The sequence below is a fragment of the Ictidomys tridecemlineatus genome, chromosome 6 (genome assembly GCF_052094955.1).
Source record: "Ictidomys tridecemlineatus isolate mIctTri1 chromosome 6, mIctTri1.hap1, whole genome shotgun sequence".
Taxonomy (NCBI): Eukaryota; Metazoa; Chordata; class Mammalia; order Rodentia; family Sciuridae; genus Ictidomys; species Ictidomys tridecemlineatus.
In genome coordinates, this window is record NC_135482.1 from 68,854,523 (window position 1) to 68,874,268 (window position 19,746).

Consider the following 19,746-nt stretch of genomic DNA (forward strand, 5'->3'; position numbering starts at 1 on the left):
CACTCCCATTAGTGCTGCTCAAATATCATGCTGCTCAACTAGGTCACTTCACAGCACTGGGGAGCTGCTTTTGAATGGAATTGTTGACTGCTGGTCCAGATTTTTTTCTATGCCTAGGACATGGTTTTCCCACATTCCAGTAAACACTGTATCATTATTAGGTTCCTGGCTGAAGGCTTTTATCTCTTCCCCCAGGACACTGTACCCCAATCCTAGAGCCCCATCTATAGCACCTAGCACTATGACTAAGGAAGTGTGGTGAAAATAAGTAGGACACTTTGATCTTAATTTAGGGCCCAAGATTTAAGATACCACTGATACAACTAAGAGAAGGAAACAGAAGTACAACTCACATTATTAAATCCACAGATGCAGACAAGCAGCCTGTCACAGGCTTATAGCACTATATTAGGTAAGGGCTTTATTTTGAGGAAAGAGGGTAATTAGGAGACACTGGCAAAATCGAGAAAACCAAAAAAAGGAAGGAGACTGAGATCAGAGGCATATTTCTGAGAAAGGAGTTTGGACAACTGAGTGAGAAAGGATAAGCCAAATTATCAGAAGCAAAACACAATATGTATGCTGGACTGATAAGTGCCAAGTTCTTGCTTCCTGCCTGAAGTCAGACTGGATCCAGAAACTAGTGTGTGGTTGATCCCCAGGTGGGCTGTGGTGGGGGATCTATGAAGGCTGGAACCCAGGCAGAGCCTAAGCCCATTTTAACCAGGCAGTGAAGATGACTAACAGTGGAAACCTAACTCAAGAAGCATGAGTCACCCTTAAGGGAAACCCACGTCAGTGTCAATAACATCTCTGGGAACTGGGAACACATGTGCTTGGACAAATATTTTGGAATCTAATATCAAGGACCAACACTGAATCACTCCTTCATTTTGAATAGGTCACTCTTATTTTTCTGTTCTCAGAGCTCTTCAGTTACCAAATGAGTCTAATAATATCTGTTTAAAATATTTTTTGCCAGTTTAAAAAAAAAAAAATCAACAAGAAGAGAGCTGACCTTTTGGAAAAATAAATTAGTACACCTGACAGCTCACACTGTAGGAAAGTGTCCCCAAGCTATGCTCTCTGGACCAGTGTCACACTCATCAGTAAATGCACTGATGGAAAAATACTCAGGATGAAAGTGCAGTTTGGCTTCCATCACAGCAAGGCACTTAAAATCTGAATTTCTATCGAATGAGAGTTGAGTGCATTTTCCTCACACATTCCCTCCCAACTTAAGGAAAACGTTTGCCAATTTCCTGTTATAGACAAGGCATTGTGTGAGCTGCTAAAGGGATTGCAAAAATAACTAAGACCAAAAAGTAAAAGGAAACCTTGAATTTAAAAATAGAATTAAAATGTTAAGCATTTTTAGTCAGCTACTTCCAAAAATGTAATACTTTAAGACATTGAAGTTAAAATACTTTTTCCAGATATTCTTATAGTACAAATATACGGGAGGATTATAGATACCCACCATAGGTAAATCTCCAGAAATATCATGCTAAGCCAAAGAAGACAGGCACATGAGATTACATTCTATATATATATAGAGAGAGAGAGAGAGAGATTTTGTATATGATTTTGTTCATATGAAGTTCAAGAATGGGCAAAACCAGTTTATGGTAGCAGTCATTAAAATGCTCACTTGAATTGAAAGGAGAAGAGATTGACAAAGGGAAATAGGTTTTTGGAAACAAACTCCACCCTATTTGGGGCAGTAGTTAAACCCCAGTCATAACTTACCAAACTCAACAATCAGTCATTTATTTTACTGTATGTAAAATATTAAAGTGTTAACAAAAATTCCACTGGATTAAATAAACATTAGGAATAGAGGGTCTAGACAAAAGCGTGGCAAAAGGTAATGGTGGTACCTCTTGCACTTGATCTCAATGGCATTGATAAAGAAAAAAATTTCCAGTTTGGAAGGAATCATATGTAGTGAATATAAAAATAAATTGAATAATACAGTTGGATTGTTTGTTGGACTCCAGTCATGTATGAAAGATTCCAACAGGAAAAAAAAAAAGTAGTAATGGAATTTTTGTATAGTAAATGAAAACAGAATTTGAATCCATATCCTTCTGTCCTGTGAACTGAAAACAAAACAAGCTTTAATTTGCATCTTCCATATTATTCTATTTTGGATACTGAGTGGGATGGGGAGTGGGTGAAATTCTAGGTAGTGATTCTCCAGAGGCAGGATTTCTCAAGGGGAATAACCTTGAAAGGAGCATATCTACTAGAGTCACCTGTGGGGCTTTTACAGGCATTCGGATTCATGCCCCAGGGGCTTGGTTGTAACTCCCAGCCAGTCACTCCTCCAGAATGAGTCACATCCCTCAGCAAGCAGAGTAGGAGGAGCAGAGAACCAGTTCCTGGCTGAGAATCTAGAGGACTCATTCTCTGCTAGTTTCCTGACTCTTTGAGGTCAGGAGAGGAAAAGGTGGAACCCCAGAACAACGGTATTTGCTTCATCTCTCTTCCCTCCTCCTCTTCTGTCCACTCGGGGAAATTACCCAGAACTGCTGAGATGGAAGCTCTTTAGCACTTTCTCCTTTAGTTAAAGGAGAGAGGATCGTGCTAAATTGAACTGCAAAGAGAATGAAGCAAACTGAGGGCAACCGACCAGATTTTGATGCTCTCCAATCCAGTGCTCTCACTGTAGCCAACCTCCCAAGGAATAAAGGGGCATAAGACCATGAGCAACAGTACTACTCTACTAGGTGCATTAACAGCTGTAGAAATCAATAAAAATAGTGTCTCCTTATGGTGAATTCCCCCAGTACAACAGGATTGGTAAGCCTGAAAGTATGTGCTTTACATATTTACCTGATGTATGTCTTGGGCCTTCTCACAGACCTGCTTTTAAAAGATGATAATCTAAGGCCATGTTGTTTTTAAATTATGAAAACAACAGCTACACTCGTTAGCCATCCCCCAGTGAGGGCCTTCCCCTAGAGAAGGTTTTGTATATACCCAAGTTTTGCTCTTAGCAAACTACCTTGGTTTAGTCATTCCACTTCTAACAATCTTTAAATATAATTTGCTGGTACTTGGTTAGTATGTTTCTTCACTGCCAGACTGCCTACTCTTTGAGGACAGGGGCCAGTTCTATTCTGTTTCTTGTTTAATTCCTAGTACCTACCACAATGCCCAGCACATAGAAGGCACTGAATTGTCATTAGGTAAATGAAAAGAATTCTGCATGCACTTTGGTTTTTAAGCTCCACTGATGACGGGATCCTCTTTATCCATTGCTGTGTAGATAAAGACCAGAAACCTTAAAAAGCACACAACCTGCAGGAGATCTTCAGTAAAAAAATAATAAAAAGTTAAGCATTTTTAGTCTGAATTTATACAGATCATTAGATGAGATCAATCCAGTGCTCCAAGGTAAATGAAATCTCTATACATATGACTTTAAAAAAAAAAAAACGAAGCAGTGAGGCCGATTTGTGAAGGCTACCAGGGCTAGCAATCTACAGTCAGTTCTCAGAGGGAGGTTTTGGGGTTTGTTTTTTTTTTTAAACACAAATAAGTTAGTCAAGATTGTGATTGAACACTTCAAAATAAATATCTTAAAATATAAAACAAGCCACTAGCCACAGTTTAGGTATCTGTAATTCTCAGGAAAACCATGATTATCCTATTGCTAAAAAGCCTCTTCTGTGTTTGCTTACCCTTAGAACCATGAAAGGCCTGTCTGGAAATGTTCACGTCGCCTCTTTGATTTGTAAGTTGCAATGAGCCTGTTATAGAAGCATGTACCAGTGGGCACTAAATATGGCTTAAATTTAAATGGAGGCAGGAAACATGAGATGATCTGGCAATCTTCCGGATGGCACAGAGGCTGAAATTGTGGATGACAAGAACTTCAATTTCAAGTGCTGTAACTGAAGGATGGAATTTTGGCTTTTTTGAAAAGTTATAAGTGGCTTAAATAAAAAGCAAATAATCTTGAACTCTATTTGGGGGGGAAAAAAACACAGTCTACTTTCTCTGTGCTCTCATTCCCTCAAATGGAATGGAATGTCTAAACTTTTCTTTGGCCTGATGTTGAAAGGGCCGTCACTGTTTAAGCTCTAACAACTGGACACAGACTACACCACCCCAGTATATGAAATGAGAAGCACAATTTCACATGCCTGTTTTGCAAACCAGGTAGAAAGATCATTTCACTTGTTATGTCATTAAATTCAAAACAATTGAAACTACAAGGATAATAATTTATTTGTATATTCGTGTCTTAAGTTTTATCATTTTTGCCAGGTATCATACTCATCTCTTTTAAGATGTTTGATTTGACCTCAAACTTTTCAGTAATCCTCAATCAACACGGCAAATTAAACATTTTGGTAATTTTTTTCCTTTTAAATTAACCCATCATTAGAGTTAGTATAAAACTATAAGTATGCCCTTATTAATGGTTAATATGATCAAAATCAAGAACACTATTATTTAGAACTTAATATAAGATACTTTAAATTTTTTAATTTGCTAAATAAAGAAACGGGCTTATTTCTTGTCCATTTTGTTTAGTATAAAGTTTGCATCATTTGATACTCCATTATGAATGTTTGTACCATATTCTCTTACCTTTCATACTAAAATTATATATTCAAAGTGATATAATTCTGTTATGAAATGCACCTACTAGAAAATCTTATTTCATTTAAATTACCCCAGTCACTTATATTTCTCCATATTTTGTTTATTTTATAATGACTATGACTATTACTGACTTGTCCACTATGGGCCAGGAACCATCCCTCATATGTTGTGTATATTAATGTAGTTAAGTCTTACAGCAATTCTGTAAGATCATTTCCCCTTGTGCATTATTATCTCTAGTACATTTTCTGATAGGAGGCCAAGTTATAAGAATATGCCCAAAAGTGGATCAACATCCAGAGACCAATCTTTCCAGTCATAACTCAGAGCTCTTCAATAATCAGTATCTTTCACTCATTCAACAAAAATTTATTGAGCACCTTCTATGAACCAGTCATATTACCACTCTCTGAAACCATGGTTGTCCTTAAGATACAGTATAAGATGAAAAATAAAAAGACAAAACAAGTTACAAGTGTAAGATACAGACTTGGAGAAAGATGAAGTTTCAAATAAAAAGAGTAAGACTGGGTTAGGACACAGGTAAAAAGAGATACCTATAATATCAGTAACATTAGTTTATAATTACAGAGGGCTTTTAGTGTATCAAGCACCACAATCCTGCAAAGTAAGAGTTTTAAACGATATTATTCATCTGACACAAACATACTATGAAATAGATTCTAATATTAGCCCTATTTTACAAAGAAGAGAAAAGCCATGTTGGTCACTCAGGATCCTACACCTGGTGAATGTATGGGCCAGAATGTGAAGTCACATTCTGACAGATCTCCATATCTGTCAGAACCAGGCTGTGCTGTCAGATGAAACTCTCAGGGCAGAAACAAGATAAAGGACCCTTAGGAGAATGATGATCAACCATGCAGCAGGACAAGGAGCTGATATGGATATATTAAAAGGCCAAAGGCCAGCAGAGTGACCCTTTTCTTCCTCACAGATATCAAAGTAGGACAGGATGCCAGTCCACTCCCTTAGTCAAACGAAGGAGAGGCTATCTATATTGATAACAGATGGCAGACATGATCTTTCAACATAGAGAAGAGTCATCATCTTCTTTTAATCTCCAGAATAAGTACAACGAACTATAATCCAGACTTTCACCTTCAAATTCAAACCTTGAGGAAAGATCACCTTTGCTTGATCTCAAATACATACATTTACCCAGAGTTTTGGAAGGGAGGAGAGTCAGTCTTTTCCAGTCTATGGCCTATTTTCTCTGTCTCCCTTCCAGATCCAAGTGCACATAGATCCCTAAGGTATCCCCATAGCCCCCTGAGACTGTGCAGGGATGACAAGGTGGCTGAGAAGGCCCTTTTTCAGAGGTGCAAGATAACCTGTAAGTCTAGAGAAGATTCAAAGACAGAAGGACTGAAATGGACAGGTATGCATACATGGGGGTGGAAAGCTGGGAAATTGGGGAGTGAGTGGAAAGACAAAGAGCTCAAACAAGATTTATTTTTTTTTTCTGAAAGAGAGAGAGAAAGATAATTTTTAACATTTATTAATGTTTCTTTTCGGCGGACACAACATCTTTGTGTGTCTTTGTGGTGCTGAGGATCGAACCTGGGCCGCACGCATGCCAGGCGAGCGCCCTACCACTTGAGCCACATCCCCAGCCCCAAAAACAGGTTTTAAACATCAGACCGAGGATCCCTTCTCTCATGTACTGCCTGTCTGCCCTTCCTCCATTGAATACTGAACTCTGATTCCTCCATGTTTCCACAATTCCAGTACTAACAACCCAATCATGTAGAAGTCCAACCAAGAATCTCATTGTTAGTAGAGTGTTCTCCTCTGAGTCTAAAGGCTCAATCTGTAATAAAAGCTATTCACTCGCTGAAATGTCTCCTTCCTCACTTCTTGTGCATACAATGACATGCTGTCACACAGTAGCATGCACATTTTAGTGAGAGTCTCACCAGACAGCAGTTGGGAGAACAGGGTAAGCTACAGGGACCACGGAGGGAACTACAATCCCCACATTCCTGAGCCATTTATAAGGAGCCTCCTGTGTCATCCTCTAGGATCTTTTGCTAAGATTCCCTGACAAAGATTATTCCTGAAATACTTTTTCTGGAATTTGGAGAACACCAACAGTCTCTCTGAAGAACCGTCAGAATATAAGAAAACACAGAGAGAGAGCAATTATCTCTTGGCAAAACCACATGCTATTATTCTTCAATTCCTTAAAAAAAAAAAAAAAAAAAAAATTCTGCAGCAAAGTCAACATCCCGAATATCCTTGACCTGATACTTATTGAGCAGTCCCCAGGTGCATAACGTGATATAGAGCAACAAAAAAGAGACCACCATGGTTGAGGGGAAAGGACTTAATGATCTCAGAGGTTAAGAGTAGCAGTTCCCATGTCCGCTTTTAAAGAAAAAGAATTTACCAAGACAGCAATATCATAACTGCCAATCATACAAGTCTGAGTGAAAGGCCCCCTTCCCACTCAATCCTGTACCTACCCCTTTACATTTCCTCCCAGCAACCACACAGGGCTCAGAGAAGCTGAGAAGCTTGCCTTAGGTGACAGATCCTAGGGGACACAGCACAAGGCACTAACTGACCATAAACTCAGGTGGTCTGACTGCATTTCCCTCCTTACCACCCAATAACAGCAGCCAATTACTTTCATAAGCTCATTTTTCTTCCTATTTCTTGACTATTAGTATCTCTTAGAAAATAACGGCTATTTTGGAAAATGGTTATTTTGTTGTTGTTTTGTTTTTAATGGTACTGGGAATTTAACCCAAGGGCCCACACATGCTAGGGAAGTGCTCTATAATTTGGCTACTTGCCCAACCCTCTTATTCTTTGAGACAGAACCTCACTAAATTACCCATGCTGGCCTTCAATTTGTGATCCTCCTGTCTCAGCCTCCCAGAATAGCTGGAGTTGTAGGCCTGTGTCACTACAACCTGCAGTATCATGTTTTACACAGTTGAAACACTGAAACATTCAGGACTCATTTACTAAGTAATAGGAGGAAGAAATAAAATGATACAATAAATAAATGCAATTACTTCAAATCACAAACAACAAAATTTTAAAAATAATATTAAGGGTCTGATTATGTTCTATATTTTTGTTTAGAATAATTTTTCTTAAACAACACAAATTGGGAAGAAAGAAAAAAAGCTTAGGTTTGTGTCTACGTGATGCCACAGAAAAATTCAGCCATCGTTTCGTCTCGGTAAAGCCAAAAATAATTTTTTCAAACATCTAGCTAGAATGATCTGGAGAAACAAAAAAAATTCAATTATGGAAACACAGTCTTAGTTTCTATAAAACAAGCTTTATAAACAAGCCTTTAATTTGCTTAATTGCTCTTTGTAAAAGAACATCTATTTACATGACTTTGACCTGGGGCAAAAGTACTGCCAAAGTAAAAATAAATGTAGAAAAGAAAATTTTAAAGACCAATATCCCTTTTTCCCCCCAATTTTGAGTATTTGTATTGTAAAATAATGTGGGAAAGAGAATTTCAATGTCCTAGAATGAAAGCATTAAATATAAAAGCAACATCTGGACTTCACAAAAGAATATATTTCCTTTCATTTGTATTTTTGGCTGCTGAATAACTTCCTCCAGCAAGATCTGACAATTAGTATTCAGATACGTAGCCAGGGCAATAATAAATACCATGGCAGAGAAAGTTGCCTATTAACCCTTCAACTTGTCTTCTACACAAACGTTCCATCTGATATGTTTTGGCTGAACAGTATCTGAATTGCTCCTTGGTCCATGTCCAAAATATTCTATTGTTGACATATTCATTCTGTATTCTTCAAACTGATTGCTTCTTGGAATGGATGCTAATGAATTTTAGGCACAGTACTAAAAAGATAAAACTAAAGAAAAAGGCAAAAAAAAAAAAACAATAAAAATAATAGGGGTTGGGGGTATTGTTGAATGGTAGAGTGCTTGCCCAGGATATATGGATCTCTTGGCTCAATACCAGTACTACAAAAAATAAATAAATAAAAATAATGATAGCACATAAAACAATCATTTGATTGCATTAAATTCCCATAATCTTTCTCTTGACATAATATTTGCCAATCAGTTCAGCAGTACATCTCTTTGGGTAAAGGCAATTGGAAATAATGGTTTTTGTTTTCAAATTAGCCATTTTTGCAGAGACTCAGTCCTAAATGTAATCTATCTAAAGCAGATCAGGCTTAAATCATATGACATACAAAGAATCCAGGAAAATCTAAAACATAGATCCATAACAAATGTTGTACTGCACATCTATACATTATTGATATTACTGCCACGGAATATTACACCTCCCTTCAAGACTATAGCTTTGGGTTGGGATATACTAAATCAGCTAGAATACAGGAGAAAACCTTAAGTACTAGCCAGGGTGGAAACTTTTATTAAAATGTAATTTTTTTAATCTAGTCTGCTATAGTTCAATTCCTTCCTATAAGACTACATTGTGGGATTCTTAATTCTTCGTTATGCCCCTCATGAATGTCAGAATTAAAATTATATCTCTAACGCAAATCTCCATAGGAGCTTGCCTAAAGTTATTGGTTTCTAAAAAGGAAAAAAAAATATAAAATAAAACTGGAGAGTGACCAACATACATGACTATTGCAATCCCTTGAGAAAACAGGGTGTGTGGGTAGCTCTTTCTTTTTTTTTTTTTTTAAAACAGATTGCTTGTCACATTTAAAGAACAATGAATCGCATAACTGAGGAAACTTTTGGAAAGTAATTATTTGACTCAAAAGTTAGAACATGGAATATAGATCATGACTGTGGATTTAAAAAGGAAAATAACAAAATGTTTATGAAAAAGAGCCAAAACTCACTGCTCTGAAAAAGAAAGACTCTCAGGATAGTTGCCTTTGTTTTGTTTTTTTAACTTTTATCTCTTTGATAGAAAAAGTAAATATACATGATATGCATATAACATCCCCTTGTCACAGTGCATAAGGTGAGGACAGTATCAGTTTATTTTGGGGAAAATGATCTCATCACGTCTTTAGGAATACTCAGGATGTTTTGTTTTTATATCCCCATTACCTCACCTGCCTCTGCACCCCTCTAAGGTTGGTTCAGGTATCACCTCTGTAGAGCTGTCTTGGATTTTCCTAAGTAAGATCACAGGCTTTCACCTTGGTACCACTTGGTACCATGCTTTCTCCTGCACACACCTTGATTACATCACTAATCATAGATTGCTGCAATTGCTATTCCCTTATCTGTCTCCTTCCTAGATAGTGAGATACCAGAGGTCAGGGACCCTGGAACTCAGCAGAGTGCCTGGTATAATGTGTACACTCAACATTTTCCAACAGATAACTGAGCATATCTCAAAGAGCCACAGAATGACAGAATTCTACTGGGGCTATAAAACCACTAAGCATTGTGCTAAACAAATTATTTTAAAAGAGTAAATCAATCATTCCTTCAAAAATTATTTGGTATCTTTAGGGAAACAACTGGAAACTCACGGCATCTGTATTTAGGAGCTTATATTTAAGAGGAGAGTAAGGCAGAGAAACTTTTAAAAAAATTATATCAAAGGAATGTCTTTTGGGATATTCCACAAGATCTCTAGAAGACCCAAGTGAACTAGACCCAGTCACCAAGAAATTTTCACTCTAGTTGTGGAGATAATAAATTCAAATATAATGACAACAAAGACAAAATACAAGATGAATTCTAATTTCATAGAACCAAGAAATAAGCAATGTGAGAATTCACTGGTGGGCACTTTGGACTCTTTAGCTCAAAGTAATAACTTTCTGGGTTTGTCACAGGTTTGGAAGGAGGAGATGCTAAGAAAGAGAAGAAGTGAGGCTGAAATTGCTGATTAAAGGAAGAGTCGGAGACAAAGCAAGGGAGTAAATTAGAAGACTTGTTGGGACAAGAGGAAGAACTCCTCTCCACTCACTCAGCTCTGGTGTTGCCCTGGAGTTACCCTGTGCTTTCGAAGCTTGCAGAAAAGAACCAAGTACTCACGGAAGCTGCCTCTTTCATAAAGCTCTCAGACCCATTCCTCTGTATTCTTGTGGCCACTGTACACATTTCTAAATCGAACTGCTGGAAAGCCTTATTCCAACAGTCCACTTTCTAACATGCTTTCCACATCCCAAGATCCTTCTAAAAGCAAATCTGATTCTATCCATTCTTTCCTTAAAATCTTTCTGAAGCTGCCAAATGAGGTATATGATAAAATCCCTAATCATTAAACCATGTGTTTAATTCTGCAATGTGAAGCCCCTCTCTGCTTTCCCAGTGTGGTGTCTGCTCCCTTCCCCACCACAGGCAACTCCTTAGAGCTTCTGCACCTTCAATACCTTGCCTGACAATCCCTTCTGTGAAGCTCTCCCATCTTCCACAATTTGGTGCATATTTCAATAATGGCACATACTACAAATGTTGGGTTCCAAGGAACCATTTTTCCTCCCTCAGCAAAGTCTGAATCATAGAGAATACAAGAAACAAAACAGCACACTAAATCTAATTTCTATATGCTGGCATAAAAGATGTTCCTAGTACTTTTTATGTCAATAGGAAGAGTGTTGAATCAAATCACCAGTTAGAAGTGGTAGAAGCAGTGGAAACCAAGCAGCCAAGGACACTCTCCTGCACATCAGGCAGGGTGGCACACAACCCACCTCCCAAGGATTTGCAATGACATGTGGTCTCTATGCAAAAAAGGCTACATGTATTTTCTGCTACTACTATTGCCTAGATCTAACTTTTGTGGTTCATTGTTGAAGCTAATTTAGAAATAAGGCCTTTTGCAAAAATGCTCCATACCAACAGGCTGCTTCATTAACAAATCTTTTAGGCATAATTTCTGGTGGCCATGATTTAATCAAACAAGGAAAAGACCCCATAGTGAAATATACCATGTTTGATTCTCCAGAAAGGTTTATATCAAATAAAGAGACAACCCTGACATGTGAGCACTGTGCTTCAAGGGAAAGCAGAATTCACTGCTAAAAAGCCCCTATATCTACCAGAGGACACACTTCCCTGTATCTAAGTAAAATATCTCTATGATATAATCAGGGATGGTATGTAGCTAAAATAGTCTTTTTTTCTGTCTCTTGTGGATGATCATAATAATGTCAGATGTTATACTAAGGAATTTATGTCAAAATAACTCTTCTGCTTTGATTTATAAAATATTTGAGAAATTTCACAGAAATCTTCAGGAGTCTAGTAAGTTTCAACCTATTGTACAACTATTTGTAGTGATGATCAAGTACTAGAAGAAATACATTAGTCAACAGCCTTAACATTACAAAACTAGAGGCAGAGGTTAAAATTATAGTTTTCATTTCAACAGCGTCTCCTCTCTCATAGTTGGAAATTAAAATTATTTTGTAATAGGCTACACCACTATGAGCATACTTCTGGTAGCCTTTAAAAAGGCTTATTATTTTATAAAGGCCTAACTTTCAACTGCCATAAAATACTTTCTGGTATAAAAATCGCTGCAACAGGGTACAGTACAGCACACTTGTAATCCCAGCTACTTGGGTGGCTGGGGCAGGAGGATACAAAGTTCAAGGCGGGCCTAAAAAATAAAAAGTTCTGGGGATGTAGCTCAGTGGTAGAGCACCCCTGGGTTCAATCCCAAGTACCACAAAAAGAAAAAAAGGAGTGGGGGAGATCAGGGAAGAACAGAGGATAAGAAAGAAAAAGAGGGAGAAGGAAGGAAAGGGGAATCATCACTAAATGAGGAAACCTAAGAAAGCAAAGATTTCAGGTGAGGTAAAGCATGGAAGCAAGAGAAAGAAAGAGGGAGCAGTCAGACTTTTAAATAAAGAAGTGCCAGGTCAGATTTCAAAGAAGGGGAGAATGCCAAGAAGGAGAGATATGCACTCATTGCAACTGACAATGCTTTAGAACCATTCTCATAGAAGACAGTCCGTACAAATGGACACCAAGCACTAAAGCATTTATAAAATTCAAAGCACAGGAAGACTCTTCAGGGAAAGAGGAAACAGTTGTTTAGCAAAGTTAGGGGATGTTCCAGCTGAAGGTAATCAAAGTGATGCCAATTAAAACAGTAAAAGCAGGCGTGCCACAGGAGGCTAATGCAGAAGATGGCACGTTCACCTGGGCAACTTGGCCAGACCTGTCTCAAAACAAAAAAGTGTGGAGATGTAGCTCAGGGGTAGAGTGCTTGTGTACCATGGCCTAGTATGTCCAAGGCCCTGGGCTCAATCCTTACTACAAAAAAGAAAGAAAGAAATCATTAAAAAAAAAAAAATTGCTAAACCCCGTTTCAGTTTGTTCCTCGACATACGTTGACTACTATACACAGGGAAGTATTAATCTGAATAGTTTCTGGAGGGTGGGATAAAGAAGGATAGAAACAGTTAGCTAATAGCTACACTGTTTGATTTGATGAAATAAGCATGAATTACATGTAATTAAAAATAAAAAGAGCTTATTGCCATACACTTAAGATGAATTTTATGATGCCTTATCAGGTAAGCAAACCAAATTAGTTTTGCTTTCTAAGTTCAGATCCATTGATAGCACAGCAAAACAAACAAAACTCGGAGCCTCTTGCTTACTTCAATTTCCATTTAGGTTTACTCATTTACTTAAAATACTCAATATACACATGATGTATACTGATGATGTATCGATGTATACACATAATGTATATTGAGGCCTTATCATAACAGGCAAGAATAATTTCCTAAAAAAAATTGTATTAATTTTATTGAAACTTTTAAAATTTTGCTCGTGAATTATTTTTTATGGTATCATTTAAGTAATCTTGCTAAATACTAGCAGCATTCATTATCTGTCTGCCAGAGTGACCGGGTGGAAAGAGCACTAATCTGCACAGGTCTTGCAAGTCAGAAAATGTGGGTATGAAAGTGTAAGAAGCTGAGCAGATCAACCTGTGAGCATCAGTTTTCTCTCTTATAGTAGAGAGAAAAATCTCATATTATTTGCGCCCTCTGTAAAGATGAATACCTGCCACATTTGTTCTCATGTGAATGAAATGTAAAGCTAAGTCATGGAGCATAGCCCCCTCTATTAACTCTCCCCCCCCCACCCCCGCTCGGGCTGGTAACCAGGAAGTTACCAAATTCTTGTTTTAAATGGTTTGTGCCTAAAATGTAAAAGGAAGAAAAGCCACACCCACCCACCCCCCAAAAAAAATAAGTTAATTTTAAAGCTATTAGCGACAAACAAGGTTTTAGAACATGAGATGGAACTGTTCTGTTTTAAAACTGATTTGGTATCCAGAAGATTGAGCAGAAGTCGCCAGAACAGACGGGCATGGTAATTTAATTACAGTCTCCTGGAAGAAACCAATCAATCATCCTTCCTGACAGTGCTTTCTTTGGAGACCTGATTCCTTTCTCCTTCCCCACCTCCTCCCACCCCTTTTGTTTGCTTTTTTTGCTTAACAGCTCTCCCTCGTTTCAGTCTATCACTACAAAGTTGGAATGTAGCACTCCAAGACTGCTCCCAAGCTCCAGATCCCCCTCTGGTCCTGTGGGAAATGCCCTGCGGTGTTCACTGCCTGCGGGATTTCTCCCAGGTTCCCTTCCGCCCCAGCAGTATCAGCAGAGGGAAAAAGGATCCCGGCCGGCTCCTGGCAGCCGCAAATCACTTCCCGGGCTGCCCCTCCCCAACACTCCCTCCCCTAACTGCTGGTTCGCTTTCACTTTAAACTGGATTCCAAAGGGCCAGAGCCAGCTCTCCAAAGCCGGGCCGGCTCCCCGAACCCCGCCTAGGGCTGGCCGCCGCGCCCCGGCTCTCCGCAATCTCTAGCCTTTTTGGAGGCGCAGGAAATGACCCAAAAGTTGCCTCTGAGTCAAGACTTCCGCACGTAAAGGCGTCCTCTATACCCGGTGACTTTTCAGGGTCTGCGTCCCTTTCGCGTAGGGAGGCTGTTCTCCCCGCCGCTCGGGCCCGCAGGAGAGCTGAGCCCCGAGGCGGCAGGGGGCTGCGGGTTCCCTCCACCCCTTCCCGAGGTCCCGGCCAATCTCCCAGAGGACTGCGGCGCCCGGGCGCAGGCCTAAACTTCTCCCCGCGTGGGCTCGGGCTTTCTGGCAAGGACGCCAAGAGCCCCCCACTCACCGATATCTCCATCCTCGTCGTCGTCCTCCTCCAGTTCCATATCTAGTAAAACGTTCCTGGTCATCATTTGCATGTCTCCCCCAAAAGGCGGCTCCGAACTTGTCGCAAAGTTGGGGGGTTCCGGAAGGACTCGGTTCTCCGCGGGCCGGGCGCCCGGGTGGGGACTGCAGGGCGCGCGCGTGTCACTCAGGCTCTGGGTCCGCTCTGCCCAGCCCGCGCTCCGGGAAGCCCAGCTGAGGCAGCCAGCGACTGAGCATGCCCAGTGACACCGACGAGGCTCGCTGCGGAATGATTAAACTTCCCTGGTTTTTATTAGGCGCCCAGAAGGAAGTCGGGAGGCTAGAGGGAGTAGTTAGCGTTTGCGTCTTACACCAGCGTGAACTCACAGTCCGGGAGGGGAGAAGCAAGGGTGGGCGAGGATGGGGCTCCTCCAACGTCGCCTCCACAAGACGCAGCTTTTTGTTCTAAGGTCGTACAGGGACACGCACTGGGGCTTGCGGTTTTTGTCATTTGTTACAAGAGAAGGGCGCGGAAAAAAAACCGCTGCTGCAGCTCTCACGAGGAAGGCGAGCACAGGTGAATGGTGTTTGTAAGTGACAAGGAGCTATTGAGGGATCTTAAATTCAATTACTCTGACTCCAAAGTGGAGGAAAGGTTATTCTGTAGGAGAACGGTAAAATGACAGAAGAGTAAGTCAGATCACGCTGGGGAAGTGGTGGGTGCAAAACTCATAGGTAACAAGATAGAGAGAGAGTATCTATAAAGAAACGTGCACACAGAAGACACAAGGATTTCCGCACAAAGTGGCTTGGCAAACGAATGAAGCGCCCCCTATCTCCTCCCGCATGATGCACACTGGGAGTGGTCTCAAGACAGTCAGCAAAGTAGGCTGCCCATTGGGACCATGGGAATTAGTTCTGTGTGTCAGAGAGAGAAGAAACCGAACACCCTTGTAGTTACAGAGAAACTCTTTTCTAAAATAATGTAGAAAACTCTAATAGCAAAAAGAAACAAAGTAATGAAATTTAAGCTAGAAAGTTAAAAGAAAGCCTGCATTCCTGGAAACCATAGGAAGCAATAGGATAAATACAAAGGAATTCATGTTAGTTTGAATTGCAGATTCCCTGGTTTATGTGTTCAGAACTTTTACTCATTTCATGTTAGTTTGAATTGCAGGTTCCATGGTTTATGTGTTCAGAACTTTTACTCATACGCGGTGGTGAACTCCCAAATGAGACAAATTTGACTTCTCAAAAGGGCTAGCAATTTGAGAGTGCAGCTCAGTGGCAGAGCACTTGCCTAGTATATGGGAGTTCAATCTGCATTGTTCTGTATGTTATGGTCTAACACTTCTCATTGAAATTCTTTACATTTTTATCCCAAAGTACCAGGATTATTGCAATAACATTAAATCTCTGCATTTTATTATTTCATATGCTTATTTTTAATGTTCTCACATGAAAGAAAACATTGATACCAATCTTAAGTGGGAAAATAACCATAAATACACACCAAAAGACTCGATACAATTATTTTTAAGAAAATATCCAGGAAATGCTATACTTCCATCCTAAGATACTTTTTTGAATAAAGATTTAAAGAGAGAGAGAGAGAGAGAGAGAGAGAGAGAATGTAATACTCTGAGTATAGGATGAGAGCCTAAAGGGAAAAAGAAAATACGAGATTGTTTTCTTCCCCGAACTCTCTCCTCTGAGCTTGTGAAAACTACCAAGTAGAAACTCCAGAGTTGTTTTGGTTACAGGAGTAGTTTTCACAATTTTCATTTTACAGATGCTTATCTAGTACTTTCTATATGCTAAGTATAGATCTAAATGTTTTACAAACATTCAATAATTTAATGTCATAACAACCCTAGGAGTTGTTTACCACTCTAACTCTGACACCTGGTGATGGAGTACCTTGTCCAAAATCACACAGGAAGTAGCACAGCTGGGATTCAAACCTAAGCAGCTTGTTCCAGAACCCATCCTCTTAGCTACTTCATAAACCACCTCCAGAGACATTTTCAAGTCAACTTTTTTTCAAAATCACTTTTTTCTCCCACCAGTTCTAATTTCTCAAACTCTTATCAAATTCCTGTGTCAGTTCTCTCACCAAATGTTCTGGAATTTATAGCCTGAGACTTTGCTCAAAGTTAGTTTGTAGTTAGAAAATTCTCAGTTGACTTTGCAACAGGTTTTAGTGAGTCATTGGTAATTCTTTACAGATTTTAGAGATTACATTTTTCTTGCTTGATGAATGTTGCAGAGAGACAGTGCTGACCTTATATGTAATGTAACTGTTGCTAGAAGAGAAATGGATTATATACTTAGGTTAACTATGAGTCTATTTCTGGGAAATTCCATTCTTTCTTTTAATCCATTTTATTTCCTACTACTTCTTTCATGCATTATTTTAATTAAGCAATGTGGACTTTAAAAATAATCTAAGGAATAAGCCTGTATATGAACTATACCCTTGGTCCTGAAGAATTATCACTTATATCACGAATGGTTTGTGAAAGAAAATTTTCATAACAATATGTGGTCAAATTACTTGTACTTGCAAAGCTTTTCCAAGTCAGAAATCATATATCAAGTATTTTCTCATTTACTTATCCTGTGATTAACTGTAACCTTTGCCACAAGCATGATCCTTTTCTGCCATCCCATAAATGCTGGTGCTTCTCCAGCTTCAGTCCTCTTCACTTCTTGTCTTTTTTTTTATAGTCATATAGTGAAGTTATGGGCAACTTCACTATCTATTCCAAGAAAGACCAGTTTCATGGGCATTCAAATAGCACATTCATATGGGGTCATATATTCAGGAAATTTTGACACTTAGAACTTTAATGTTCTGTGGTCACCATCTTGAAATTCTTAATAACACAATCCTTAAATTTTTGTTTTTTAAAGTGAAATCTGATGGAATGATTGCATGGGTCTCAATTCATGTGTAGTCCAGCTTCCTATCACTTCTTTACCTTCCTGGGATTAGATCTCAGCCTATAGCTCTTGTGTTCCCTGGTATCTTAGCCCTGACCATACCCATGTCTTTCAGCATATCCAGGATCACTCTTATGGTCTAGATATGAAATGTCCCCCAGAGACATGTGTTGAAGATCTGGTTCCCAATGCAGCAATGTCCATAAGTGAAAATTTGGGGAAGTGATTGGATCATGAGGTCTCTGACCTCACACTGGATTAATTTATTGATAGCTGAATGGACAACTGGGAGGTGATGAAAACTGTAGGCAGTGGGGTATGGTTGGAGAAAGTAGGTAACTGAGGCATGTCCCAGAGGATATTTCGTATTCCTGGTCATTTCTTTCCCTTCCTCTCTATCTCTCTCGGTCTCTTCTTTCTTCCTGGCTGCCAAGAACTGAGTAACTTTCCTATTTCCTTTTTGCCATGATGTTCTTCCTCACTTTGACCCAAATCAATAGAACCCACCAATCATGTACTTAAACCTCTGAAACCATGAGTCAGAATAAATCTTTCCATCTCTGAGTTGTTTTTCTTGGATATTTTTTCACAGCTACAAAAAACTGACTAAAACAACCATTGTTGCACTCTACTTTTAATGGGATTCTGGGCACAACCACAGAGAAGATTGTTAATATGAGTATGCACCCATAGTATCTTGCCCTGGACTGGCAGTGCCACACATACCCAATGGGAGACTGGGTAGATAGAGCCTCTTGCCCATGCCTGGGTGCAAAATCTCTTGGAGGTTGTCTCCCTTCTCCAATGTGGGTGACAGTAGAAAGTCAATAGGAAGGGAAGATACCTGGCTAGACTTCTGCCTTTTGATGAAGCAACTAGTAGAAGTGGAGCTCAGCAGCTGCTGGGCCTCATATGCTCTTTGAACAAAAGACCCTCTATTTTCATTTTGCACTGAAGATTGGATAGCTGGTTCTTATTTCAAAATCTTTATTTGCAGGCCAGATATCCCTTCTGTATTTTGGATAATATATTTTTCCTGAATGCTGAACATCTCCTTGTGTATACTCCTTAGGCATTTCAAATTGAGCAGGTCCAAAACTAAATTTATAATCTCTACCCCCAAACTATTTCCCTAAATCAGGGAATTATACAAGCTAATTACATACATCTAAATAAAACAATGATACAAGCTAGTTAATTAGGCCTAAATTTAAAAATGATTTGAGCTAGTTACATAAATTAAAAATCATTTTGACTCCTGCTTCTCTTTCTTTCCCCTCTATGTCCAAACAATTGCTAAATTCTGCTACTTCTACCACCTGGCTATATCGAATATATCCTGTGCTTATTATCTATTGCTACAGAAAATTACATTTTAGCAATGACCCCAAGAAAGAAAGGATTGATGCAGGTAACTACCTGAAGGAACAGAGTTTTAAGCAGAAGGAAAAAAATGCAAAATTTCCAAGGAGAATTAGCAAAAACACCCTGGCATAATAGAGTTTCTCAAAATCCAATGTCTTAGCCAGGCACAGTGGCACACTCCTATAATCCCAGCAGCTCAGGAGGCTGAGGAAGGAGGATCTGGAGTTCAAAGCCAGCCTCAGCCATATGGTGAGGCCCTAAGCAACTTAGCAAGACCCAGTCTCTAAATAAAATATTAAAAGGGCTGTGGATATGGTTCAGTGGTTGAATATCCTTCAGTTCAATCCCCAGTATCAAAAAAAAAAAAAAAATCAGTGTCTTAGAACAACAATAAACAGATTTTATCTCACATAGTTTTTATAAGAGTACCTTTTTAGAGAGATACCAAAATTTGTTGATTGTTCCTGATAACATAGAAGAAGACCATTTTAACAAAGAGGGATAAAGAACTGCATAAAAAGTTGGGCATGGTAGCACATGCCTGTAATCTCAATGATTCCAGACGCTGAGGCAGAAGTTCAAGGCTAGCAAAATAAAAAATAAAAAGGTCTGGGATGTAGCTCAGTGGCAAAGCACCCCTGGTTTTAATCTCCAGTACTCACTTTCCAAAAAATAAAGAAAAAATAAAAACCTACATGAAAGC

At 39.2% G+C, this 19,746-nt stretch overlaps 1 protein-coding gene across 2 annotated transcripts in view; it reads right to left on the reverse strand.

Annotated features, from left to right (window-relative positions):
* Ano6 (anoctamin 6) overlaps positions 1–15,047 on the reverse strand; it is a 196,830-nt gene extending 181,783 nt beyond the window's left edge. Inside the window, exon 1 of one of the 2 annotated variants that reach the window (XM_078014846.1) lies at positions 14,734–15,047. In XM_078014846.1, the coding sequence (XP_077870972.1) occupies positions 14,734–14,806 (73 nt within the window). In that variant the 5' untranslated portion in view covers positions 14,807–15,047. The remainder of the gene's footprint in view (positions 1–14,733) is intronic. The other variant, XM_078014847.1, reaches the window with a different exon arrangement.
* Positions 15,048–19,746: the final 4,699 nt, after the last annotated feature.